General features: G+C 40.9%; 1 protein-coding gene across 1 annotated transcript in view; it reads left to right on the top strand.

Moving 5' to 3' along the window:
• Window positions 1-27,394, top strand: part of Stk32a (serine/threonine kinase 32A) — a 118,843-nt gene that overhangs the window by 39,814 nt on the left and 51,635 nt on the right. Inside the window, exon 5 of the mRNA XM_055622918.1 lies at window positions 15,830-16,003. Within this exon, the coding sequence (XP_055478893.1) occupies window positions 15,830-16,003 (174 nt within the window). The remainder of the gene's footprint in view (window positions 1-15,829; window positions 16,004-27,394) is intronic.

Genomic DNA, 27,394 nt, shown 5'->3' on the forward strand with positions numbered 1-27,394 from the left:
CACTTATCGGCATGCTATTACTATGGATGGGAAAACACTGATGTCAATCAAATGGCACTCGAAATATAAACTGTAAGGAAGGTTGGGAAGCATTTAGTAGAATGCCCTGTTTGTGGATATCTGTGTTCCAAGGAGAGAAGTTCTCCTGCATAGACAAGGTGTCAGGGAGGAAAACATTTGAATTAACATTCAATCTTGCCAGCCTTCTGGTCCTGGCCCCAGTCAGGAAGAATCTTCAGATATAGGGCATGTTATCAAGTGAAAGCTGCCAGACAGGGCTGGCATCTAGGAAAAGTAAATACAGTCTTTCTGTGAGCCCCTCCCTAGAGGGCTGCTAACTGAGCCCTGGCAACCCACAGTCAGATAACAAATAGACCCAGGGTAGCTGCCCCAGGTGGCTTATGTTAATTGAGATGAAGCCTACAGCTCCCAAGCTGTACTTGGGAGCCTTTCTCCCTGCCTGCACAGGTCCCTCGGCCCTGTAAACAGAAAAGGCTCCCATGTGGTTTTAATAAATTAGAGGACAACATCATCTGTTTTAAGTGGAAAAGACCATGACAGCTGAACACACAGCCCTACCAATGGCTGCCTGGAAACTTCTCCCATGATCTTCATTCAGTTTTGTGGAATCACAGGCTGAGAACTCAGGGTCTGACAAAGTCCCTCTGCGTGCAGTCTTATCACTTTTTGTTCGATGTATAGTATAGTCTTTATTCTAAAAAACTAAGCTGAGCAGGATTGGCGCTTCCATTCTGTATCTGGAAAAACTGAGCGGTTTCCCCGAGAGTTATACAGAGCAACTGCAAGGGCCTGAGCTCGCATCTGAGAGCCTGAACTCAAGTCTGCCTTCATTCTATCTCATGCCATTCCCTGTAGGCATCTCGTGAAACTCCCTTGCATGATATGTGAGACAGCAGAATTAATTTTGTTGATTATCTTTCAGACTCACAGGAATATAACAAGGCAGGCAGCTATGCTTGCGTGCTTTTCTTTGTCTCCTTCTTCAACTCTTATAACAGTGCCTGGCACACAGCCAGTGATCAGTGAGTGAATGAATAAATATGTTAATGGTAGGACCAAGTTATTCACTCTTGGTTGATTAATTGTGTCCCTACCACACCAATACAACTTTTGCACTCTCCCAAACATACACCTTTATAATCACACTCACTCCAGTTCCTCTCTTGCCATAGGGTCTCAAGGACCTGAGTTTTAATTCCTGCTCTGCTACTTGGTGAGTATGAATTAGGCCAGTTACCCTAGGTGTTTTGCTTGGTTTCCCTCTGCATAATAGCAATACTTATCTAGATAGCTAGAAATTATCAAAACCCATCTATAAAATGTTACACAAAGGAGTTGTTCAATAAATCATGTCTTTAAACAATTGAGTGAAGTTTCTCCTGGAAGCAGAGTGACTCTCTGCCCCTCTCCCCAGATAGTTTATTTCACATGACCCTATGGACTAAGCAGATGTGTCTTCTGTTTTGAGGCTGTCTGAATTAGGGGAGTCAGTCCTCCACAACTGTCCACCTAGCTCTTGGTAGCTGGGACTAGTTATCTCTGCTGCTGTCATCAAAATGTTGTGTTCACACCAGGGTGCTGTCACAAGGCAATGGAAGGATTCCCAACAGCAAGAAAAGATGTGTGCTTCATGAGAAACACTTCTTGAGCCTCTGCCATGGCATGTCCTCTGTGGTCTCACTGGCCAAAGTGAACCATGAGGTCATGATCAGATTGAGCTAGAGAAGCAGGTTCTACTTTGAGGAGGGTCCTAGCAAAGTTGGAATCAGAAGGTCAGGTAGAGGAGCCACCATGGTTAATTTAAAAACAGTCCACCACAACACATGAAAACTTCTTAAGAAGTTGATCAAATCATCAAGTAAATGGTAGAAATTCTTACTGGTGCTAGAATTGGGACCTATAAAATGTAACCAAGGGCTGTAGCTCTGAAAGTGTCAAGAAAGAATTTGTCTTTGCAGCAACTCTCCCACACTAAGATGTTTACTCTGTGTGATTCTTCTGAGAAACCTACATGCGTTCTGTCACATATATGTCTCTGATCCCTTCTGTGTTAGCCTATATTAAAATACTCCAAGTCCCAATTTTGCCTCATTGAAATAATTGTTCTTGCCCAACCAGACACATTAAATCGGCTAGAAAAAAAAGTGGGGAATACCCTAGAACTCATTGGTACAAGAGAGAACTTCCTGAACAGAACACCAACAACACAGGCTCTGAGAGCAACAATCAATAAATGGGACCTCCTGAAACTGAAAAGCTTCTGTAAAGCAAAGGATACTGTCATCAAAACAAAGTGATTGCCTACAGATTGGGAAAGAATCTTCATCAACCCTTTATCTGACAGAGGACTCATATCCAGTATATATAAAGAACTAAAGAAGCTGAAAAGCAGAAAACCAAGTAACCCACTTAAAAAATGGGGAACAGAGCTAAACAGAGAATTCTCGACAGAGGAACATCGAATGGCAGAGAAATACTTAAAGAAATGCTCATCCTCATTAACCATCAGGGAAATGCAAATCAAAACAACCCTGAGATTTCCCCTTACACCCATCAGAATGGCCAAGATGGAAAACTCAAGGGACAACACATGCTGGAGAGGTTGTGGAGAAAGGGGAACCCTCCTCCACTGCTGGTGGGAATGTAAACTTATACAACCACTCTGGAAATCAATCTGGCACTTTCTCAGACAACTAGGAATAGCGCTCCCTCAAGATCCAGCCATACCACTCCTAGGCATATATCCAAAAGAGGCTCAAGTACACAATAAGGACATTTGCTCAACCGTGTTTATAGCAGCTTTATTTGTAATAGCAAGAAGCTAGAAAAAGCCCAGATGCCCCTCAACTGAAGAATGGATGCAGAAATTGTGGTACATCTATACAATGGAGTATTATTCAGCAATGAAAAAATAAGGAAATCATGAAATTTGCAGGTAAATGCTGGGACCTGGAAAGGATCATCCTGAGTGAGTTGTCCCAGAAGCAAAAAGACACACATGGTATATACTCACTCATATAGTCATACAACATAGGATAAACCCACTAAAATTGGTACATCTAAACAAACTAAGCAAAAGAGAGGACCCTAACTAAAACGCTCAATCCCCATCCTGAAAGGCAAAGAGGATGGACATCAGAAGAAAAAGAAAACAGGAAACAACCTAGGAACCTGCCACAGAGGCCTCTGAAAGCCTCTGCCCTGCAGACTATCAAAACAGATGCTGAGCCTGATGGCCAACTGGCGGGCAGAGTGAATGAAATCTTATGTAAGAAGTGGGAAATAGCAAGAGCTGGAGAGGACAGGAACTCCACAAGGAGAGCAACAGAACAAGAAAATTTGAACACAGGGAACTTCCCAAAGACTCATACTCCAACCAAGGACTATTCATGGAGATAACCTAGAACTCCTGCACAGATGTAGCCCATGGCAGTTTAGTGTCCAAGTGGCTTACATAGTGATGGGAAGAGGGACTGCCTCTGACATAAACTGATTGGCCTGCTCTTTGATCACCTCCCCCTGAGGGGGGAGCAGCCTTACCAGGCCACAGAAGAAGACAATCCAGCCATTCCTGATGTGATCTGATAGACTAAGATCAGAAGGAAGGAGAGGAGGACCTCCCCTATCAGTGGATGTGGGGAGAAGCATGCATGAAGAAAGGGGAGGTAGGGTGAGATCAGGAGGGGAGGAATGAGGGGCTTATGGGGGATACAAAATGAATAAAGTGTAATTAATAATAATAATAAAAGAAAAACAAAACAAAAATAAAATACTCCAAGCCCCAATTTTGCCTCATTGAAATAATTGTTCTTGAGCATGGTCTTGATGAACAAGGATAAGACAGAAGGGCAGTCCCTGAGGAACTCAGCAGAGACACAGCATTATTGGGTGGCCTGTGTGTGGTAATTGTACCAAATATACTTGATGGCTGGCTGTCTCATGAACTAATGGGTTAGTCTCATGGACTAGCTGGGTCTTCATACTACACACATCAACTCTTCATTTTCTCGTTCTGTTAGGAAAGTTCCTTCATATAAAACAACACAGATATTAAATGCTTACCTCAAAGGAAACTCAGCAGACCCATGAGGGATAACATAGATGGAGAAATTGAGTTGAACAGCAGGGACAGAGGCAATTCTGGGAGTCCAGGTACAGGTACTAATGTGCAAACTCTTAAGGCTGTCTGGCCAGATGAGTCAGCTCCAACTGATTTCCTAAGCTTGTGTCAACCACTTGAGACTTAAAGTCCTAGGAAAAAGTCCAGCTGGCTCTGCTCAGAACAACAGGCCTGCCCCTTGGCTATGAGGAAAGAATGACTCCTGGCAGTGTCACTCACCAAGAAGGGGAGCTCTAAGGAGGAACAGATTCATTTTAGGGCCAATGCTCAACAATCTAAATCCAGGGAGTAAATCCAGTGTTCATCAGAGACTCTCAGGCTCCAGGAAGTAGGCAGACAGAACATGAATGTGCGGAGCTTTGGCTAGTGGCTGCGTTTCAGGGACTGGAGGAGAGCACCACAGGAGAGAGAGCAGGTGGAACATAGGCCTGAGGATTAAAGGCTCTGAGTGCTCCACGGTTCTCATAGAAGAACGAGCCACAGCCTAGCCCCATTTATTATGTTCCCAGTCACTTTACACGTGTGGGTGCCCCCAGTCAGCTCCGTGGATTAACTCACTAGCCCGGAACACCCCCACTCTGTGATTTCATGCCTCATTTGCTGTAGTTCAACTCTAGCACTGTGCCGACTGTAATTGTATCTTTTCAATTTTGTATAAATTTTATAATAGCCTTTCAATTTCTATTTTAAATGTACTGGTGTTTATTTTGGGCACTTTTGAATCCGTAGATTAGGTCAAGGAGAACTCACAGCATATTAAAATAGTAAATCTTTTAATTTATGTATTATGTGTTTTTCTTTAATTTGGAGAGCCCTGGATTTCCTTTCTTTGCTTCTGTTTTTAATGTAGGCCCTGATGTGGGGGCCTATTCTATCTGTTTTGAAGGTTTAGTCGTAAGTATTTGATGGGGTTTTGTTTTGTTTTGTTTTTTGAGACAGACTCTCTGTGTAGCCTTGGATGTCCTGAACTCACTTTGTAGACCAGGCTGGCCTCCAACCCACAAAGATCCACCTGTCTCTACCTCTCCAAGTGCTGGGATTACAGGTGTGTGCCGCCCTGCCCAGCTGATGTTTTTGATAGTGCTATTTTAAAATTAAATTTGTTTCTTCTAGTAGTTTGTTGCTTGCCTATTAAAATAAAATTGATATTGGTGTTATTTCCACCAACCTTCTTGAACTTCCTCAGTCACTCCAATAGGTTTTCAGTATTTGCAACCATGTCATGTACAGATAACGGCAGTTTCATTTCTCTGTCTCTGGTCTCCTTCCTTTGTTTCTGTGCAGTGAGAGCAAAGCTGAACACAAAGCTGAACACGGCTTGATTCTGGGCAAGCCGGTCTTTCCTGAGTTCCTAGAAGAAGGTTGATAATATTTTTAAGATGTCACGTGATGTATTCTGTAGGTTATCTATAGACACAGTCAAGATAAGGAAGTTCTCTTCTGGTTGTAGATGATATTGATTTTTAAATGATCAGGTATTACAGACTATCAAGTAATTTCTTTTTAAATTGAGATCATTTTTACTGCCTAGTAAAATAAACTGACTTCCAAATCACAAAACATCCCAGAGTCCCCAAAACAGACCATTTTGTCACATTCCATTCTCCTTACACATTTCTATAAAATCACTGGTTACCATGAGAGTCATTGACTTGTTAGCTTTTCTATTTTTCTTTATTTGCATATTACTTTTATTTTTAAGTTTTTGTTTTATTTGTTATACATTTTGAGATATGTATAGATTGGTATGAATGCCAAAGCAGATAAGGCAGAGGAAAGAATTGTCAGTGAAGGCCAGAAGGGGAATGACTGACAAGCAGAATCCCACAGGGTATAAGTGGGCTATCCCCTAAGTGGAAGATGCAAGCAAGTGGTATAGCCTGACATTGAAGGTACAGGTGAATGGGCTAGCCTTAGGGTGAGGGTACAGCATGGCGAATGGGCTAGCTCCAGGTGGAAATGAGGACACTTGTTACTGTGAGAACCAGTGTGAAGCGTATGTGGGGAGGCAGCAGGGTCGTTGGAAGCTGCACAAGGAAGTGATGTTCATGTTATTGTCTCTGCTTACCCCATGAGATCGTAAACTGAGAATGTAGGGTGCAGAAGTTTTAAGGGGAGAAGCTGAGAAATAAGTGAAAAGGTAAAATTTTTAAAGTGAGAGTAATATTTTATAAGTATTCATTTATGCTTTGTGTTTATAAATTTGGAGTGAATCAATCAGCGATTTTGCGCTTTTCTACGTAGGTTGCACATAGAAGATGTTAGTTTTATATATTTTTTTAAAAAACATTTTAAGACATCTCAGATTGGAGTTATTCATGAAAGATCGGGATAGGCCAGGAAGATGCTTGCTGAGGATGATGGGACAGCCATCCTGTGGAAAGGCTTAGGTGAAAGGACTGAGAGTTTAAGGTAAGCCTGAGCCACCTAGCAAGACTGCATCTCAAAAAAGAAAACAAACAAAAAATATGGGACATAGATCCTTAGGTGAAAATTTAAAACATCTATGTGGAAAGTACAATACAATCTCATATATTGTATAGACAGTAATACAGTCACACAGATTGTATGGAAAGTGATGCTCTCCCACACATCTTCTCAGTTCCTGAGTGGTCTGTGTTACCTTTTGTTCCTTTAGAGAAATAGGCAAACGCCAGGCAGTGGTGGCACACATCTTTAATCCCAGCACTTGGAGGCAGAGGCAGGTGGATCTGTGAGTTCCAGGCCAGCCTGCAATACAGAGCAAGTTCCAGGACAACGAGGCCTACACATAGAAATCCATTCTCAAAGGGAGAGAGAGAGAGACAGAGCGACAGAGAGATAGAGAAATATGCAAACCAAGTCAGAGCCTCAAAGCCAGCATTATAGCCAATATGGATCCCAATTTCCACTCTTTAAACCCTCGGACACATTCAATATTAACTTACATTTCATCTTGACATTATGTATGTAAGGTATTTAGTTATCATTCTTTCAACAACAATAAAACCAAACATTAAAAAAAAATAAAGTCAATCAAAGAAATAATTAAAATGTGGATGTCGCTTAGCACGATAAGTAATATATTTTAGTGGAACAAAATCACTACTTATTCTTTAAAATAGTCAAGTCTGCAGGGGGTGGGGGGAAATGTTTTCTCTATTTGCCTCCCTGGAAGATTTTTGACTGTCAGATATCAGAAGTGGCACTAAATAGTACAGTTATATAGATAGCCCTGCTAATCTGAGATGCAGGGATCCCCTCAACTATGCAGAAAGTGCCCTTGGTCCAGCTTGACTGTAGGCACTACTTTGTTGAAAGGAAGTTGGGTGCCTTGAACAGGGAGCATCAGGAAGAAGGACATGAAGGACAAAGTAAGAAATTCTTGTAGCAGTTCTGAGAAAGCCCCCCCCCCCCCCCCGCTTTGCCCAGGAATTCTTGGAGTTGTACACCTTGTTCAGTAAGGAAACAAATTGTCTTTTTGGCCAGAGAGACAAAGGAATGGGCAGTCCACTTGTGCCAAATGAACAGTATGTCTCTTTACTCGGGAATGACAAGTCAGAACCTCTGGTTCAACACTGCTTGAACCCGGCTCTTGCCAGCCACGGCATTCCCATCCCTGTCCAACCACAAGTGGCCATTTCCTGTTCCATCAAGTACCCAGAATCATCAAGGTGGATTGTGTCTCTGCAGTGATCTTTGATTGTCACGGATCCCTGAAATTATCAATTCTAACACTTGATTTTTTTTTCCCTAAGCCCTTTGTGTAATGTTCTGATTTAATTGTTCCTCATTAACATCTGAGCATGTGTCTTGGCTTTTCCTTTTTTATGGGGAACAAGATGATGTTATTCCCTTTTTGCATGTTTACTGGGCATCTTATTCTCTAAGGGAACTATCTCAGGAGATTCTGTACAAAATAATATTCCAAATTTCCCCCTGGAGAGACTAAACTCCTTAGCCAGTACAATGAGCTGACAGATCACAAAATATGCCTGCCAAGTTCTGTCCAGAGAAAGGTCAGCACTTTGAACAATTAGCTATGATATAAGGGCACGGGGAAAATAATCTGCAGCCTGATCTATGACTAAAAAAAAAAAAAAAAACAAAACCAAAAAACTACACACTGTTTTTCACTGTGAAAATTACAAATATTTATGCATTTTAGTTAAGGCTTTATTTTATAGCCCAAGTCACATTTCTTTGAGGTTTTTATGATCCCTATAATTGATTTTAGAGCTTCCTGTTAATATCTGTAATATTTCTTTTCCAATTTATGACTACTTATTTATGGGAATATTTTTAAATGGTTGGTTTCAAGAGAAGAAAACCAAGATTATTTGATTCACTTTAACTGCAATACATTGTTATGGGGATATAGGTATACAACAAATATTTGTATAATGTCATTGAAGAAATGAGTACACATTATATACCAGGCTGTATGGCAGGGAGTCCCCGTGGATACAGAGAGGAAGAAGGCATAGGATGTCCAAAGGTTTCACGCAAGTGAAATGAATAAATTATGAAAATACAGCCCCATTCAGAACAGCATTCACTGCTGAAATGTTCTATGACAGGCAAATGTCTCAGTGCTGAGGAATTACACAGGAGGGAATTCGAATGGTTATCCAGGAGAAACTAAAGAGCTGAGACAAACTCAGACCAAGCTTTTATGTCTCTGAAATGTACATGAAAACTGTTCTTTGAGAATAGAAAGTTTGACTCAATTCCAGTCTGTCTAAAAGATCTGCCTGCACTCTGAGGCAGCAGGTTTGTGACTTTTGGTTACATAGCTCTTCAGTTACCTTTGTGAGAGTGAGTAATGTCATTTGGCCACTTGCTTTAATGAGGGTATTTAAGCTGCATTTTTCCTCAGTAAACCCTGGAAGGCACTAATAGGATAGAGAAATAAGAGCTGTAATGTCCAAAGCATGGTGCATTGAGGGAAGAAAGGAAGGAAGTAGGGAAGGGAGGAAGAGAGAAAGAATAAAGAAAACAGGAATCAATAAACTCTTGAAATTCACAAAGAGCTGGATATGATCACACACTTTAAATTTTTTAATTTTTAATTTTTTTGAGATTATAATATTATACCATTTATCTATCTCCTTCCTCCTAGTAGGTATTTCCCTTGCTCTCTTTAAAATCTATGGCCTCTTTTTTACTTTAATTGCCAGTGTGTGCGCATGTGCGTGTGTGTGTGAGTGTGTATTTCTAAATGTGTAAATACAACCTGCTCAGTTCCTATTATGAAACTTCTCATTGCAACAGAGACAATAGCGGAAAACCACAACTAATCAAAATGCATAGTTGTGGAACCCATCCCAAATGGTCCATCTATAATACAACTCCGGCGCCTAAGGCTCAGGGGCCACTGAGGAAGACAGGGCAGAGAGCTCCTGTGTCAGAGGCTATGTACGTGAAGTCTCACCTACACAGCTGCCTAGGTGTGAATTGAATATGGAGGGCACCAACAGGCACTCTGATGTGGAAGGAAGTAATCCTTCCTGTAATCCCAGCAATCAGAAGGTCAAACTCCATGTATGATTTTGAGGCCAACTTGGTTTACAGAGCTCTAGGCTAGCCAAGACTACAGAGTGAGACCTTTACTCAGAAATAAATAATAAATAAATAAAAATTCACATAGAAATTCAAGGGATCTGAGACCTTAAAAAATTCAAGGACTAACCTAAACAGTCTTGAACAGAAGGAACAAAGGTAAAGGGCTCATACTTCCCCATCTCAAAATTTACTACAAAGCTACAGAATCGAGAGTAGTCACCATTTTTTAATGGTGACTTTTTAGCAACAGAAATAGTACTGAGAATCTAAAAGTAAATCCTCACATGGTTTACTGACTTTTCACCAAAGTGTCAAGATAATCTAGTAATGAAAAAAAAAAAATTCAGCAAAAGGTGATGAGACAACTGAGCATCCAAAAGCAAAAGAACCCCACTCTACATTACATCATGTACAAAAGTTAACTCAAATGGATGACAGACATAAACATGAGCTACTGCTAGGAACTTTTACAAAAACATAGGAGTCGTTCTTAAAGCTTATACATTAGACAGCAGGTTCTAAGGCATGACCTAAATAGAATGTGTGCTAAAATATTTTAGAAGACACATTGGAAACTAGCAATTAAAAAAAAAAGTTATTCAAAGTTGTGGTCAAGGAGTGAAATGGCACCACATAAATGGAGAGAAAATAGAGACAGTTTATAAGCTGTATACCTTTTAAGAGTCTTACATACACAGTCTACAGAAGACACTTTCTCTCCATTCAAAAATAAAAAGAGGAAAAAACCTATTTCACAAAGTGATAAACAGTCTTAATGGAGGCTTTTCTCCAAAGTGATGAGTATCCAATAGGAAGATAGTCTAGAAAGTGTGCAACAGGAGTAAACATTAGGAAATTGCAAATCAAAACTGCAGTGGAACACTGCTTCCGGTGCGTTGGGGTGAGTGCTGTTTTAAAATTAATGACTGCTGGAAAGGATGTAGAAAATGTAGAGCCATTGCCCTTGTTGATGAAACATAAAATGGTGCAGCCACTGAAGAAAATCATGCCCGAATTCATCAAAGATGCTAAGCTCTTTCAATATGTACATTGTATCCAAGTTTGTGGCAAGAGTTACTAACAGAAGCTTTACTGCGCTTAATCATTTGGAAAAACATCTAATAAGAAACAATACGAATAAAAGTAAGACATGCAGAATTTTCAGGGATACTTTGTTGAGTGGCAGTGCTGCCATTCTGACAGCAGTATGTGCGTGTGATAGGAGAGAGGGATCACATATTTATATGACTGCCACTACACACCACCTTCAGAGAAAAGACTTTCTTTCATTAGGAAAGTTAATATTTGTTCATGTTAGATTACACTTGAGTCTGCATAGGTACTTATATCTTTGTGTGTGTGTGAAAGAGAGTGAAAGAGGAGGAAGGGGGAGAGGGAAGGAAAGAGAGAGAACACTTCCAACAACCACATTCATCTGGAATAGGAACTATTCCAGACAGCTAAAATATGTTTTTATATGAAAAAGTATTGAAGCAACTGGGTCATATTAATATATACATTGTTGCTTGGTTATGTCTTCCTGGTTCAAGAATGCATGTTACAAAAAAAATAAGAGAAATGATAACATCATACCCATGAGCTCATTGGGATACTCTTTTTTTTTTTTTTTTAACTGTGCTGGTTGCTTTTGGAAGATATTAGGAAACAAATCATTTTGAAGATCATTGCTAAAGGAGAGATCACTTCTAAACATCTATTTTAATATTTCCAATATGAAGTGAGACTCATAATAACTAAATAGTTTATTAAATACTTTTTCTTATTAAAGTATTCCATTTAAAACATGAAGGAAAAGTGACTGAGTTCGATTTTTACCGCTTTGAAAGAACTTGAGGCTCTAGGCAATGTTGCATGGCAGACAACAGCACAATATACATCTATTAGTTATATATGTGTTTATTAAAGTGCATAGACTCATCTGTAAAGTAGCTTTGCATTCCACCAAATAAACCATGCAACTTGAATTTCAATAAGCCTTTAGCTCAATCTACCAATTGTTCACAAAATACAGACTTGTGAAGTATACCAGATGTAAGACATGAATGTAATTTGCAGAACTCCAGCCTGCTGCATTGCTGTTGCAAAACGATTTGGTTTCTTTAAAAAAAAAACACCTTTGCTAGCATATAAAGGATGTTGGTCAAGGAAGCTACAGAATACAAGACCCACAGATCTATAAAGCACTTTGTAAAAACAGTTATTTGGATATTTCAGATATGAATGTTTTCTGTTTTGTTCAAACTCACCCTCCGTTCTCTTTCCTCCAATTTCTCTACTTCCTTTCCATTCTCTTCCCAAACTCACTGAGTTCACTTAGTGCTGATTGTATGTGCAGGGGTGTGGGACCACTTCTGGGGCATTCGTAGATTCTCAAAGGCTGCTGAAAACTGAGTCGCCTTCCCCCAGTAGCAAGGAATTGCCAATGGCTCCTCAGATACAGGTGTGACTTCCTGAACTCCTCCTTCCATGGTTAGATTTTGGTTGGCTTGATCTTATACATGTCTTGTGTACACAGTCACAGTGGTAGTGATTCATGTGTGGCCTGTTCTGTCTCTTATCTACAGTAATTCTCTACCCCCAGCTTTCACAAATTTCTGCCCCCTTTTCTATGACGATCCTTGAGCCTTGGGGAAGGGGATGGGGTAGAGTTACTCTGTGATTCAAATTCCTGGCATCTTCATCAGGAGGAACTTATCATCACGTTTTAGAGGTAGTGGCAATAGCTTGTAATACCTCAGGGGTGGGGTGTCCATTTACCAATGATTTCAATGATTTCAAAGGTACCCTTTTTACTTGATAGCTTATGTTGTCTTCAAAAAGCACTTTCCCCTAATGTAGTGACTCTGCTTTCATATATGTATATAATGTAGATATTTATATCTGCATTTATTTTAGGAAGTCTCTACAGTAGTAGGTTTCCATATGACTTTTTCAAAGCCGTTTAGTATTGGTAATCCCTCCCCATACTCTGTCCACTATGCTGACCTCTCAGGGTTATATAAAAGTTCTATTTAAAGAAAGTTGTATTTGTATAATATAGAAACATGGACATTGAGTTTGTATTGGGTGAATTAAAATTGGGTGACCAAAATTTATGCAGATCAAAATCTGACAATGTTGGCTCTTTTTCCAATGATCAATATTGGATACAAGTAGAAGAAAGTATTTTTCTCATATTTATCCATCTCAAAATCAAGTAAAATATAAAGTGAAAACTATAAAATTAAGTATTACTTATACATCTCATAATTTAGACAAAGAAAGTTTCTGGCAGAAAATTTTGCGCATGTATCAGCATTGTTTATTTCCATTTTATTTTGTATGTGTTATGTCTTTTAAAATATATCTATTATATACACACTGTGTATATAACTATATGCGCATGTACACATTTCGTTTTGTTTGTTTGTGTGTGTGTACTGTGCCAGTTAGTTTTTTGTATACTTGACACAAACTAGAGCAAACCGGGAGGATAGTTCCTAAATGGCCTCCAACAGACTGGCCTGTGAGAGCATTAATGAACGTACTGCCCAGTGAGTTTCACATCACCAGGGCTAGACCTGTTAATTTTAGCACAGCCAGCTAAGAACCATGCCATGCAATGACACAGGCAATGCAGGCTACAGAAACCCATCAGTGAATCTCTGTGACAAGCGGCTGAATTACAAGAAAGGTCTTTTTATTAAAAAAAAATCAAGTTATATTAAGATCCTGAACATTCTGTGCATCCTAAACTATGTTATGCCCACATGTTTTTTAATTAAATAGTTTCAGAAAATAAAATGTTCATCTTTTCACTCTGAGAGTTGAGAAACCAAGGTAGGATTCAGATCTGACAAGCTGAGGAGGGAAGATGATTTTTGAAGAGTGAGAATTTCCTTCACAGCTTACTGAATTTGTATTCTGCTGGCCAGAGGAGCGTGTTGCCTCTTGCCTTGGCCTCCTTTCTCTGATTAATAATCCCCTGCATGTTGGAACACTGCTGTTAACTCGTCATAGCTGGCACTTGTATTGGTTTGTTCCCTGGATAAAAACTGCTCAAGTCAAGTCTTAGTGACAATGTTTGCTTGTTCAGGCTGAAGTTAACATAAGAGATATTTACACTTAGAGTTTAGTTCAATACTAGGAGACCCTCCTGGTGTGTCAGCGTGTTTCTAACCCACACCTAAGAGGGCGGTCCACAGCAGCTTGTAACACAGGTCTGTTCCACAGGCTAACTTTCTATTGGCTTCTAGCTATGTGTGTGATTGACACTGCCCCCCCTTTTTGGTATCCAATCCCCATTCTCACCATCCTTACACCATTTGCAACTCAGCCCAGGAGCAAGTGTGCTTTCTGGTCCACTGCTGAGAACAGCCTGAGAGGACACAGGCCCTGGGTGTGATCACAGGTGAACTATCTCAGGGAGACTCACTAAAAGATATCCAGAACACAGTGAATAGACTTTGTGGTGGTGCAGTTGATACCCAGTAGCCTTCCTGGTGCCTCTTAAACCTGAAGCAGTGCTAGCTAGCCAGTCTCCCAGCTGAGGTAAAGAACATCATTCCTAAAGACAACACAAAGTGTATATCTCAGAGTTTAAAAAACACCCCCCAGAGTTTTGACTTAATTCCTCAAAGAGTTCAATTCCTGTCATCTTTTGTGTGAGCCTGGAGTTTTGTTTATTGAACCAGTGAACATCAGGATCTGTCAGTCTTCGTTAGCCTACCACCTCCCTCAGATTAACAATGCGTTCTCTCCCTCACTACATATAACCCCTCCCTCTCTGTTAGTACTTGCTTCATCCTTGGGTTTCCACAGCTACTACTAAGCAGAGAATTCATCCCTGAGAATTATATGCTTCCTTGAGTACTGCTTACAGGCAGTACTTCTTCAATGCAAATAAAACTTCAAAATTTGATTCCAGTGCCACCAGGAAAACAGAAAAATCAATCAAAGCAGCATTGATTTAGATGACTTTGTTGTAACAAGAAATCATGCCTGAGCTGCGAGCGCAACCAAACAAATCCTCACAGGAGGAGAATGACTTTACCAAGGTGCTGTGCATACAAACACATGCCCAGGTCTCTGCTGGCAGCTCTGGGAATACAGCAGGGGCCCATGCTGGGCTGTCTGTATCCTGCTTCATGTCCCAGGCCTCAGTTCCATGCTCCTCCAAGTGAAGAGCTTGTACCTGGTTCTACGACCAGCATCACACCTGTCAGGGACTCCCCAGTGTGTGTAGGTTTATGAACACTTTACTGTCATAGAATTGGGCTGTGTATTCTACCCCAAACTCAAGCTTCCCCATCATACCTGTTGTTCCTACACTCTAAACTCCACTCCACTCATCAAATTCTCTCTCTCTCTCTTTTTTTAATATGTATAAAGTGTTGTATAAAGTGTTCTGGCTACATGTTTGCTTGAACACCAGAAGAGGGCACTAGTTCTCATTATAGATGGTTGTGAGCCACCATGTGGTTGCTGGGAATTGAACTGAGGACCTCTGGAAGAGCAGACAGTGTTTTTAACCTCTGAGCCATCTCTCCAGCCCCATTAAGTTCTTGATTTTTGTCTGTACTTGAGAATGTGATAGTGTCCTCTTTCACATTTCACTTTGTCCCTGCAGAACCTTTGGCTGTATCGTTTGTTAGAATTTTTTTTTTTTTTAATGTTGTGGACATCACCTAAACTTCACTGCTCCCTAAATTTTTCATTGGGAATGGGAGCATGACAGCAGTTTAGCAGAGTTTGCCTTTACTACAACTGTAATTGTAGTTGGTGTTTATTTTTTAAAAAAATGTGTGTGTAGTTTGCATGTGTGTGTTCAAGTGTACATGAAGAAGCTGCACTCTCTCTTGTAGGCACACATGGAGGCCAGTGCTGACATCTAGATGTCTTTTCCAACCGCTTCTATCCAAGTGGTCTTAACAAACTTGAAGCTTCTATTTGGGCTGGCAAGAGAGGTCCCCAACACTGGATCTGCCTATGGCTGCTCCCCAACACAGGGGGGTTTCTCAGGCTAACCACCATGTCACAGTTTTGTCTGGGGATCTAAACTCAGGTGCTGGTGCTTATAGGCAAACCTTCTGCCTCTTGAGCCATCTCTCCAGCCCCGATGTTTGTTTTCTCACGTTGATCCAGGTACTCCTTCCAGGATGAGGAGGACATGTTCATGGTGGTGGACCTGCTCCTTGGCGGCGACCTGCGTTATCACCTGCAGCAGAATGTTCACTTCCAGGAAGACACGGTGAAACTCTTCATCTGTGAGCTGGCCATGGCCCTGGACTACCTGCAGACCCAGCGCATCATTCACAGGTCAGTTGAGCCCAAGGAGACAATCCACGGGTTAGAAAAGAAGCGATAACAATGCACAGAACAAACCTTTGCTCGTCACGGCATCTAATGTTCATACAGTTGTCACAGCAGCCTTTGAGGTTGAGGTTGCCCATGCAAATGGTTGGCATATAAAAATTTAATTTGCCCAAAGTCACAGTAAATGACAAGACTAAAAATCACCATCAGTGACTATTGGTACTTGGTTAATACCTACACATATATAAAAAAGAAGGAATGATGGTGGGTGAGAACTTGAGTATTTAATTAATTCAAGTAGAAGCAGAAGCACATGGAGGGTAAGAATAAGAAAGAACCTCCTCAGATGAGAAGACTTGGTTTACTGTCTTCCTGTCACGTCAAGTGTATCAAGTGAGTCCTTCACGTGTTCACTGCTAGCAGGAGCAGCAGAAACAAGGTGTCTCCTATTTAGCAAATCTGTTTTAAGAAAATAAACAAGGAGTTGTAGAGGTGTGTGACAGAAAAAGGGATGTTACAATTGTAAAGATATTACTAGCTTTAATGATGATCTCATATACGACATCTCATTTATCTCTAAAACAAACTGGAATAAAGGACCAGAGTAGATACAGTTAGACCAGTATTAAATATGAGAAATTCATGATTTGTAAATATGAAATTAACATCTAAGCTTATTAGTAACCAAAACCATCATCAAAGCCACTACTTTTATTGAGGCTTCCTGAGTGCTGGGCACCGGGAGACACTTTATTACAGTTTTAAATCCTTAAGCATCATCGAGGACCTCTCATTTGGTTATAGTGTCCTCGTTGTACTGAGGAGAAAGTGGGTCAAATTGCTAACATTTGGCATTGTCAGGGTCTAGCCCTGGATCTCCCCAGCCCCAAGTGAGAGAGAGGTGTGTTATACTGACTGCACTAATTACACATGCAAAGTGCATGCCTCAGTTACACATTCTCAGATAAAAATCAGTGTGGAGAACCTCACTGCCATCCTCTCTGGTCTTTGAAGAACTGACTGAGCTCTTAGTGCGGCTGTGGCTCACTTAGCATTGACTGGGATGGAGAGAATGTTTGGCTGCTGCATTGAGAGGCCATATTTCTGGGTCAGCTCTGAGCCACCACAGTTTGTAGGCACCATGAGCCAGTCCTCTATGCTCTCGTTTAAGCAGGTAGACTTAAGTAACTGTTTAATTTTCCATCTGTGGGGTGTCTATTTGTACTGGAAATATGCTCTTTAAGCAATAGTTGAGTGGAAAGCTGACCAGTAATCACACAGGACTCCAGGAGGGAATGTACACACCTGGTATTTGTGGGTAATTGGAGATCTTGTTTTGATGAGCAGGCTTTCTGGCTCATGGCAGCTCTTTCTGGGAACAGCTATTCTGAGGGGAATTCAGGAGGGAAATTCACCCCATCCTGGAAGGAGCTCACTCCTAGCTCATGTCTGCTCTTCTGTGTTTTCCTCCCTCCCTCTTCACTATTCTCATCAAATTTGGGTCACTTAAATCATGTGGCATGATGGATGAATCCCACTGTGTTTCCTTCTTGTCCACTTCCAGCATTGGTAGAATGGGGCACTATGACCAAATGGAGAGTCCTTTTGACACTTAAGCATTTAAGACAGTAATATGATCAAGGGTCTCCCAGTGTCCAGTACAGAAGGATCCTCAGTAAAAGTAGTAGATTTGGTGGTGATTCAAAATGATCTTGAGTAATCTTTGTGTTGAGGGGGAGGTCTTCTCACATAGAATGAAATGAAATTAAGGAAATGAAATGAATGAAAGTCATTAGTGACATTCCAGGGGAAGATGAAAATTCCAAATGCTGTGTTGAAACAAACTGAGACACTGTTCTTCAGGGCTCAAAGAACAATTCACACGTATTTCTGTTGCCTGTGGGGCCCCCTCCCCTCCTGGGCCTTGTGTTTTGTATGCTATCAGAGTATTCTTCACTTCTGTGGAGCTCTGGTACTTTTTGATACTTTGTTTGCTTCATTTGTGTCCATACTGTAGGAGTGAAGCCATGCCTGCTTAGTTTCCCCTTGCCTTGCCACTATTTGGGAAAAAATAAAGCAATAGATAGTGGCTGAGCCATGTAAATGAGTGACTGGGAGCAAATAATAACTGCACATTTAAAATATAGATCAGTAGAGCTTGAGAGGTGCCCTAGTACGTAAGAGATTGATTTGCAGCACCCAAGTCAGGAATCTCACAACTGCTTTTAACTGTAGCTCCAGAAATGTCTCATATCGCTGGCCTTCAAACACACTGCACTCTCTCTCTCTCTGTGTGTGTGTCTCTCTCTCCCTCAGACATGCACATACACATAATTAAAAAAATAAATCTTAAAAAAATTATGGCACACTAAAGCCAAACATTTCCCATTTGATGTTTGTATGTTGGGTAACATAATTTATCATTAGAACAGTGTGTGTCTTACCCAGAGAAGAGGCCCCAAGCTGGTTATCCAACACCCAGTGATCAGCCTGGAAATCATATACATAGAAGTAACATCATGCAAACTGAGCAGGCCATATCTACATATTTACACTTACATACACATAAATTGTATGTAACACATATTACAACAATTAATGAAAATGAGGTTTTGAATTTGAGCTAAAGTGGGGTATATAAGAAAAGATTTGAGGGAGGAATAGGAAGGGGAAATATTGTAATTATATCTTAATTTCAAAAAACAAATAATAATGTTGAGATGATAGTCCAAGCTCTTATTCTGGTAAATTAAAGACATATTACCAGTATTAAGGTTCTTTCATGACAATGGGCCAAATAGGCACTTTAATTGTCTAATAACTAGGATTTTTACTATTAAAGTGCCAGATCCCAATTCAATGTGTTATCATCTTGAAATGGTATCAAATGGCTCTAAAACTGGTGAACTAAGGAGTGTTTCTCTGTAATTTAAATGAGATAATAGTGTCATTCTGAAACTGGGGTTCTTGTGGGGAGTAAAGCTGAGAGAGCAATTCAGAAATAATACGGGCTTCTGAGTGCTAGGAATCTCTTTGCAAAATCCACTTCTCTATCTATTACAACAAATACTTATTCATCTTGATGGTTCAGCTATTTCCCAGGATTTTCAGTGACATATAACATGTTTTTTTTTTATTACTGAAAAATTCAAATTAAAAATATAACTCTTCCTTCAAAAGCATAGCAAAATAAATGCTCCATTTGATTGATGCTAAGATGATGGAATAAATCATCTTTCAGCTACGTAGAATATTGGACTGTAAAACTCACATTCTGCAGTCTAATGTGTGAATGAAAAGGAACACATGAAATACCATAGACCTGCCCAAGTGAGCAGAAAGCGATTACAGGGAACAGCAGCTATAAAACACAAGGACTTCCATGTTCAGAGTCAAGCCATGTTTTGCCTCTGGGCATGATGGGTGATTTAGAAGGACCTTAAGTACTCAGCAAATACGCAAGGAACAGAAGTGGCGTCAGCACACCCTTTACCAGCAGCTCCCAATCCAGAGACACTTGGAAGCACTCGGAAATCACTGCATCAATCTTCTTCCAGTTCCAGGAAGCTGACAGCTTTCCATCCCCATTTTACAATTGCAACTCCAGTTTTGAAGACGAAGGATCTCACCCCAAATTACATTGTTAGAGTAAAGTGAAGCATCAGCTTGGGGAACGCACGCAGGGCTTTGACCACACTACATTCTATGAGGCTGAGTGTTCTTGGAGCCTGAGGAGAGCAGGGATAAGGCTAGTGTGGGCACCTGTCTTCGAGCACTCATATTCTCACTGCACAGACAAAGATGGTACATTGAAACCATCAGGTAAGGGGATGCTCTGAAACCGGAAGCTAAAACTGTTAGGCTGGCATACATTTGAAGAGAGGAGAGATTGGGTAAAGAAGCAGTTTTGTAAGAGCACGGAGGACTTAGAAGAGGTTTGAATGGCCAAAGCAGCAGTTAAACCTAAGCCGTGCACAAAGGATGAGTAAGTGGGAGTCTTTATTCAGGGACTGGGGAGTTAGCTCCGTCAGTAGGACGCTCACTACCCCAGAGTGAGGGCCCAAGGCTGCATCCTGGCGCTCACAAGGAAAGCGCTCATGTCCAGAATCTCAGTGCTGGATAAGCGGGGACTGGTGATCTCTGGAAGTCATTGGCCAGCCATTCTAATGGAGTTGTTCAACAACGGGTCTCTAAACATCAGGCAAGGACTGACTGGCGATGGTGAAGATGTCTAACCTCTACCTGTTACCTCAACAAGTACACGCATGCACATGAGTGCATAATCTCTCTCCTACTTGAAAACACATACACACACACACACACACACACACACACACACACACACACGGAGAGAGAGGGAGGAAGGGAAGGAGAATCTGCTCCTCAAGGAATACAGGGTGGGCTCTGTTTTATTCTTTTTCTTATATTGATATCCCGGCCAGCAATGTGTGCCTTATTTTTGTAAATCACTGCAAGTCCTGTTTCTGCTAGAAACTCCATGTGGGATATACATGAGGTTTTATCTTATTCTATTGGTAGGATTTTTCTTTTTATATATATATATATTTTATTTTTTTCTTATCAGTTACATTTTATTAACTTTGTACCCCAGCCGTGTCCCGATCCCTCATTTCCTCCCAGTCCCTCCCTCCCTCCCTCCTCTCCACCGTGCCCCTTGCTAAGTCCACTGATAGGGGGGACCTCCTCCCCATTCATCTGATCCTGTTTTATCAGGTATCTTCAGGACTGGCTGCAAAGATCTCCTCTATGTCCTAACAGGACTGCTCCTCCCTGGGGGGGGGGGAGGCCAAAGAGCCAGTCATTGAGTTCCTGTTAGAAATAGTCCTTGTTCCCCTCACTATGGGAAACCAATTGGTTACTGAGCTACCACAGGCTACATCTGAGCAGAGGTTCTAGGTTACATTCATACATGGTCCTTGGTTGCATGTCAGTCTCAGAAAAGACCCTGTGCCCAGATATCTTTGGTCCTTGTGGAGCTCCTATCCTTTCCTCATCAGACTAACTCCCCTTCTTTCTTATGATTCCCTGTACTCTGCCAAAGGTTTGGTCATGAGTCTTTGCTTTGAAAACACTGCCAGTTAGAGTCTTTCCAATGCGCTCAGTAGACTCCTGTCATATGTTCAATGCACATCCCATCTGTCATTCTAAACGAGGATTGATCATCTTACCCCATGTCCACTCTCTTGATTATCTTTTTTAGGTGTACAGATTTCATTATGTTTATTATATCTTATAGGTCTATATAAGTGAGTATATACCGTGTTTGTCTTTCTCCTTCTGGGATATTTCACTCAGGATGATCTTTTCTAGGTCCCACCATTTGCCTGCAAATTTCATGATTTCCTCCTTTTTGATTGCTTAGTAGTATTCCATTGTGTAAAAATACCACAATTTCTGTACCCATTCCTCCGTTGATGGACATCTGGGTTGTTTCCAGGTTCTGACTATTACAAATAAAGCTGCTATAAACATGGTTGAGCAAATATCCCTTTTGTGTACTTGAGCAAACTTTCGGTATATACCTAGCAGTGGTATAGCTGGGTCTTGAGGAAGCACTATTCCTAATCGTCTTAGAAAGCGCCAGATAGATTTCCAGAGTGGTTGTACCAGTTTACATTCCCACCAGCAGTGGAGGAGGGTTCCCCTTTCTCCACAACCTCTCCAGCATGTGTTGTCCCTTGAGTTTTTCATTTTGGCCATTCTGATGGGTGTAAGGTGATATCTCAGGGTCGTTTTGATTTGCATTTCCCTGATGGCTAATGAGGATGAGCATTTCTTTAAGTGTTTCTCTGCCATTCGATATTCCTCTGTCGAGAATTCTCTGTTTAGCTCTGTTCCCCATTTTTTAATTGGATTACTTGGTTTGCTGCTTTTCAGCTTCTTTAGTTCTTTGTATATACTCGATATTAGTCCTCTGTCAGATAAAGGGTTAGTGAAGATTCTTTCCCAATCTGTAGGCAGGCGTTTTGTTTTGATGACAGTGTCCTTTGCTTTACAGAAGCTGTTCAGTTTCATGAGGTCCCATTTATTGATTGTTGCTCTTAGAGCCTGTGCTGTTGGTGTTCTGTTCAGGAAGTTGTCTCCTGTGCCAATGAGTTCTAGGCTGTTCCCCACTTTTTCTTCTAACAGATTTAGAGTATCTGGTTTTATGTTGAGGTCTTTGATCCACTTGGACTTTAGTTTTGTGCAGGGTGATAAATATAGATCTATTTTCATTTTTCTGCATGTGGACATCCAGTTGGACCAGCACCATTTGTTGAAGATGCTGTCTTTTTTCCATTGAATGGTTTTGGCTTCTTTGTCAAATATCGAGTATTCATAGGTGTGTGGGTTTATTTCTGGGTCTTCTATGCGGTTCCATTGATCCTCCTTTCTGTTTTTATGCCAATACCATGCGGTTTTTATTACTATTGCTCTGTAGTACAACTTGAGATTGGGGATGGAGATACCTCCAGATGATCTGTTGTTGTACAGGATTGTTTTGGAGATTCTGGTTTTTTTTTTTCTCCATATGAAGCTGAGAATATTTTTTTCAAGGTCTGTAAAGGATTGAGTTGGTATTTTGATGGGAATTGCATTGAATCTGTAGATTGATTGCTTTTTGCAGGATGGCCATTTTCACAATGTTAATCCTATCAATCCATGAGCATGGGAGATCTTTCCATCTTCTGAGATCTTCTTCAATTTCTTTCTTCAGAGACTTGAAGTTTTTCTCAAACAGGTCTTTCACTTGCTTGGTTAGTGTCACCCCAAGGTACTTTATGTGGTTAGTGGCTATAGTGAAGGGTGTTGTTTCCCTAATTTCTTTCTCGGCCCTTTTGTCTTTGGTATACAGGAAGGCTTCTGATTTTTTTGAGTTGATTTTGTATCCTGCCACTTTGCTGAAGGTGTTTATCAACTGGAGGAGTTCTCTGGTTGAATTTTTGGGGTTGCTCATATATACTATCATATCATCTGCGAATAGTGACACTTTGACCTCTTCCTTTCCGATTTGTATCCCCTTGATCTCCTTTAGTTGTCTTATTGCTCTGGCTAGGACTTCAAGTACTATGTTGAAGAGGTAGGGAGAGAGTGGGCAGCCTTGTCTTGTCCCTGATTTCAGTGGGATTGATTTAAGTTTCTCTCCATTGAGTTTGATGTTGGTTATAGGCTTGCTGTATATTGCTTTTACTATGTTTAGATATGTGCCTTGTATTCCTGATCTCTCCAAGACTTTAAACATGAATGCGTGTTGGACTTTATCAAATGCTTTTTCAGCATCTAAGGAGATGATCATGTGGTTTTTCTCCTTCAGTTTGTTTATGTGGTGGATTACATTGATGGATTTCCGTATGTTGAACCATCCTTGCATGCCTGGGATGAAGCCTACTTGGTCGTGGTGGATGATATCTTTGATGTGTTCTTGGATTCGGTTTGCAAGTATTTTATTGAGTATTTTTGCGTCAATGTTCATAAGAGAGATAGGTCTGAAGTTCTCTTTTTTTGTTGGGTCTTTGTGTGGTTTAGGTATCAGGGTGACTGTTGCTTCATAGAATGAGTTTGGTAATGTACCTTCTGTTTCTATTTTGTGGAATAGTTTGAGGAGAATTGGTGTGAGCACTTCTTTGAAGGTCTTTTAGAATTCCGCGCTGAAACCATCTGGCCCAGGGCTTTTTTTGGAGGGGAGACTGTGAATGACTGCTTCAATTTCCTTGGGGGATATAGGGCTGTTCAGTCTTTCTACCTGATCTTGACTTAATGTTGGAAGATGGAATCTATCAAGAAAATTGTCCATTTCATTTAGATTTTCAAATTCTGTAGCATATAGGCTTTTGTAGTATGACCTAATGATTGTTTGAATTTCCTCTGTGTCTGTAGTTATGTCACCCTTTTCATCTCTGATTTTGTTGATTTGGATAGATTCTCTCTGCTTTTTAGTTAGTTTGGCTAAGGGTTTGTCTATCTTGTTGATTTTCTCAAAGAACCAGCTTTTTGTTTCATTGATTCTTTGGATAGTTTTATTTGTTTCTAATTGATTGATTTCAGCCCTGAGTTTGATTATTTCCAGCCTCTTGGGTGTATCTGCTTCTTTTTTTTCTAGGGTTTTCAGTTGGGCCATTAAGTTGTTTGTATGTGCTGTTACAAATTTCTTCTTGCAGGCACTTAGTGCTATAAATTTTCCCCTGAGCACTGCTTTCAGTGTGTCCCATAAATTTGGGTATGTTGTGCCTTCATTTTCATTGAATTCTAGGAAGTCTTTAATTTCTTTCTTTATTTCTTCCTTAACCCAGCTGTCGTTGAGTAACAGGTTGTTCAGTTTCTATGTACGTGTAGGCAGTTTGTTATTTCTGTTGTTGTTGAGGTCCAGCTTAAGTCCATGGTGGTCAGATAGAATACATGGGATTATTTCAATCTTTTTGTATCTGTTGAGGCTTTCTTTATGACCAACTATATGGTCTATTTTGGAGAACGTTCCATGTGGTGCTGAAAAGAAGGTATACTCTTTTGAGTTTGGATGAAAAGATCTGTAGACGTCTATTAGGTCCATTTGATTTAGGGTCTCTGTAAGTGTTTTTATTTCCCTATTTGTTTTCTGTTTAGTTGATCTGTCCCTTGGTGAGAGTGGAGTGTTGAAGTCTCCCACTATTAGGGTTTTAGGATCAATGTGTGATTTAAGCTTTAATATTGTTTCATTTACGAATGTAGGTGCTCTTGTATTTGGGGCATAGATATTCAAAATTGTGATGTCCTCTTGGTGGATTTTTCCTTTGATGAGAATATGGTGGCTGTCCTTATCTTTTTTGATTAACTTGGGTTGAAAGTCTATTTTATTAGATATTAGGATGGCTACTCCTGCTTGTTTTCTGGAACCATTTGCTTGAAAGACAGTTTTCCAGCCCTTTACTCTGAGGTAGTGTTTATCTTTGTTGCATATGTGTGTTTCTTGGATGCAACAGAATGTTGGATCCTGTTTCCGCAACCATTCTGTTAGTTTGTGTCTTTTAATTGGGGAGTTGAGTCCGTTGATGTTGATAGAAACTAGTGACCAACAATTGTTACTTATTTTAGATGTGGTGTTGGTGGTGTCACTGAGTTTCATTGCTTGTCTTCTTTTGGTTTTTTTGTTGTGTAGTTATCTATTTCCTCTGTTTCCTTCGATGTAGTTGTTTTCTTTGGTTTGGAGTTTCCCTTCTAGTAACTTCTGTAGAGCGGGGTTACTATGTAGATATTGTTTAAATTTGGTTTTGTCTTGGAATATCTTGAATTCTCCGTCTATGTTGATGAAAGTTTTGCTGGGTATAGTAGTCTGGGTTGGAATCTGTGGTCCCTTTAGGACTGTTTGATTTCTGTCCAGGCCCTTCTGGCTTTCATAGTTTCTGTTGAGAAATCTGGTGTGATTCTGATAGGTCTACCTTCATATGTTACTTGGCCTTTTTCCCTTGCTGCTTTTAGAATTTTTTCTTTGTTTTGTAGGTTCAGTGTTTTGACTATGATGTGACGTGAAGAATTTCTTTTCTGGTCTAGTCTACTTGGTGTTCTGTAGGCCTCTTGTATGTTTATGGCCATCTCCTTCTTTAAGTTGGGAAAGTTTTCTTCTATAATTTTCTTGAAAATATTTTCCGGACCTTTGAGCCTGATGTCTTCTTTTTCTTCTACTCCTATAATTCTTAGGTTTTGTCTTTTCATGGTGTCCTTGATTTCTTGGATGTTTTGTGTTTGGAACTTTTCTGATTTTATTTTTTCTTTGAGAGACGTGTCAATTTCCGCAAGTGTATCTTCGTTTCCTGAGATTCTTTCTTCCATTTCTTGTATTCTGTTGGTGATGCTTACCTTTGTAGTGCCTGATCTTTTCTCTATGTTCTCCAGCTCCTGGTTTTTCTCTATTTGTGTTTTCTTTATTGATTCTAATTCTGTTTTCATGTCTTGCACAATTTCCTTCATCTGTTTGAATGTGGACTCCTGCTTTTCAATGATAGCTTATATTTTTTTGTCTGTTTCCTCTCTATGTATCACTAATTGTGCCTCTACTTCTTTGGGTATAATTGCCTGTATTTCTATGAGAGCTTTGTTTATTTCTTCTTTATTTGCCTTCATTTGTGTGGACATTTCTTTGAGAGCTTTGTGCATTTCTTCTCTGTTTGCCTCAATTTTCGTGGTCATTTCTGTGAGAGCACGATTTGTTTCCTCTTGGTTAGTCTCGATTTCTTTGGTTATTTCTCTGAGGGCTTTGTTCATTTCATGTCTATGGGCCTCTAGTAGCTGGAGAAACATAGTTTTGAGGTCGTTTTCTTGTATATCTAGTGAATTGAAGTGTCCATTGTTTTATGGGGTTGCTAGTGAGGTCATTGTGTCCTGATTTTTGTTGGGAGTGTTCTTACGTCTGCCTCTAGCCATCTGGTTATTTATAATCCTCACTGGTTGTTCCTCGAGTAGTTTGGGCTATGATCCTCTCTTTCTGTTTTCTGGACTGTTTTTTCAGGAAGATGAGAGAGGTTCACTGCTTTGGGAGTGTGCAGTGTGTTTTCAGTTTTGCCTAAGTAAGGAATGTGACGCTGGCGCTATTCGCATGCGCTTTTAGCGGGCGCAGTGTGCATGCGCGGATTCTCTTACTATTGCAGTGGCCTGCAAGCCACTATTACGCAGTTCTGACCGAGATCCAGGGATTGTTTGCCTGGATTACCCTGGTGGACCCACAAGGCAGAGGCTTCACTGTTGGGGTCGCTATCCCAAGAATCCCTCTGATGCCCACACTAGGAGTGTGGGTGCCAGGGATCTTGTCTGGTTGCTTCTGTGGAGAGGCCCTGGGTCTGGGGCAATCTCTCCCTAGAAGGCTCACTCATTCTCTTCAGGACCAGTTGGAATGCACAGAGGTTCCCCTTGCTCACTACTCTCTGTTTTGGTCCTGCTGCGGAAGTGCACGGGTAGGCTATCAGTCAGCTCTGTGACACTGTGGCTGCAGAACTCGGTGTCCACCTTTCCTGTGTGCTGCCTCTTTGTCCTTTCCCTCTGCCAGGAGGGGTTATGTTGACTGGTCCCTGGGTGGCGTGGGAAAGAGTTAGGGTGAGTGTACTCAATCCCGGATCCCGGGCCAAGATCTCTCTGCCAGAAGCAGCCTAGCAGTAGAATCTATGTTTGCTGATCCCAAGAGAGTACCGGGTAGGGCTGAGTGACTTCAGATCCAGAGCTTGGGTTTCTCTGCTAGGGGCCGCTGGAGAGAGGGTGCTGTGTCCTTGCCAGGCTGCCTCTCTGTCCTTCCCCTCTGACCTTCTCCTCTGCTAGGTCAAGCTTATGGAGGTGCTCTCAGGGGAGTGCCAGCAGGGATTGGGGCTTCTCAGGCCGATCCTGAGCTGGCGGCGTTTCTCTGCGGGGGGGGGGGGGGGGGGGGCGGGGGGG

The sequence above is a fragment of the Psammomys obesus genome, unplaced genomic scaffold (assembly GCF_907164565.1).
Source record: "Psammomys obesus unplaced genomic scaffold, mPsaObe1.curated_primary_1811, whole genome shotgun sequence".
NCBI classification, from domain to species: Eukaryota; Metazoa; Chordata; class Mammalia; order Rodentia; family Muridae; genus Psammomys; species Psammomys obesus.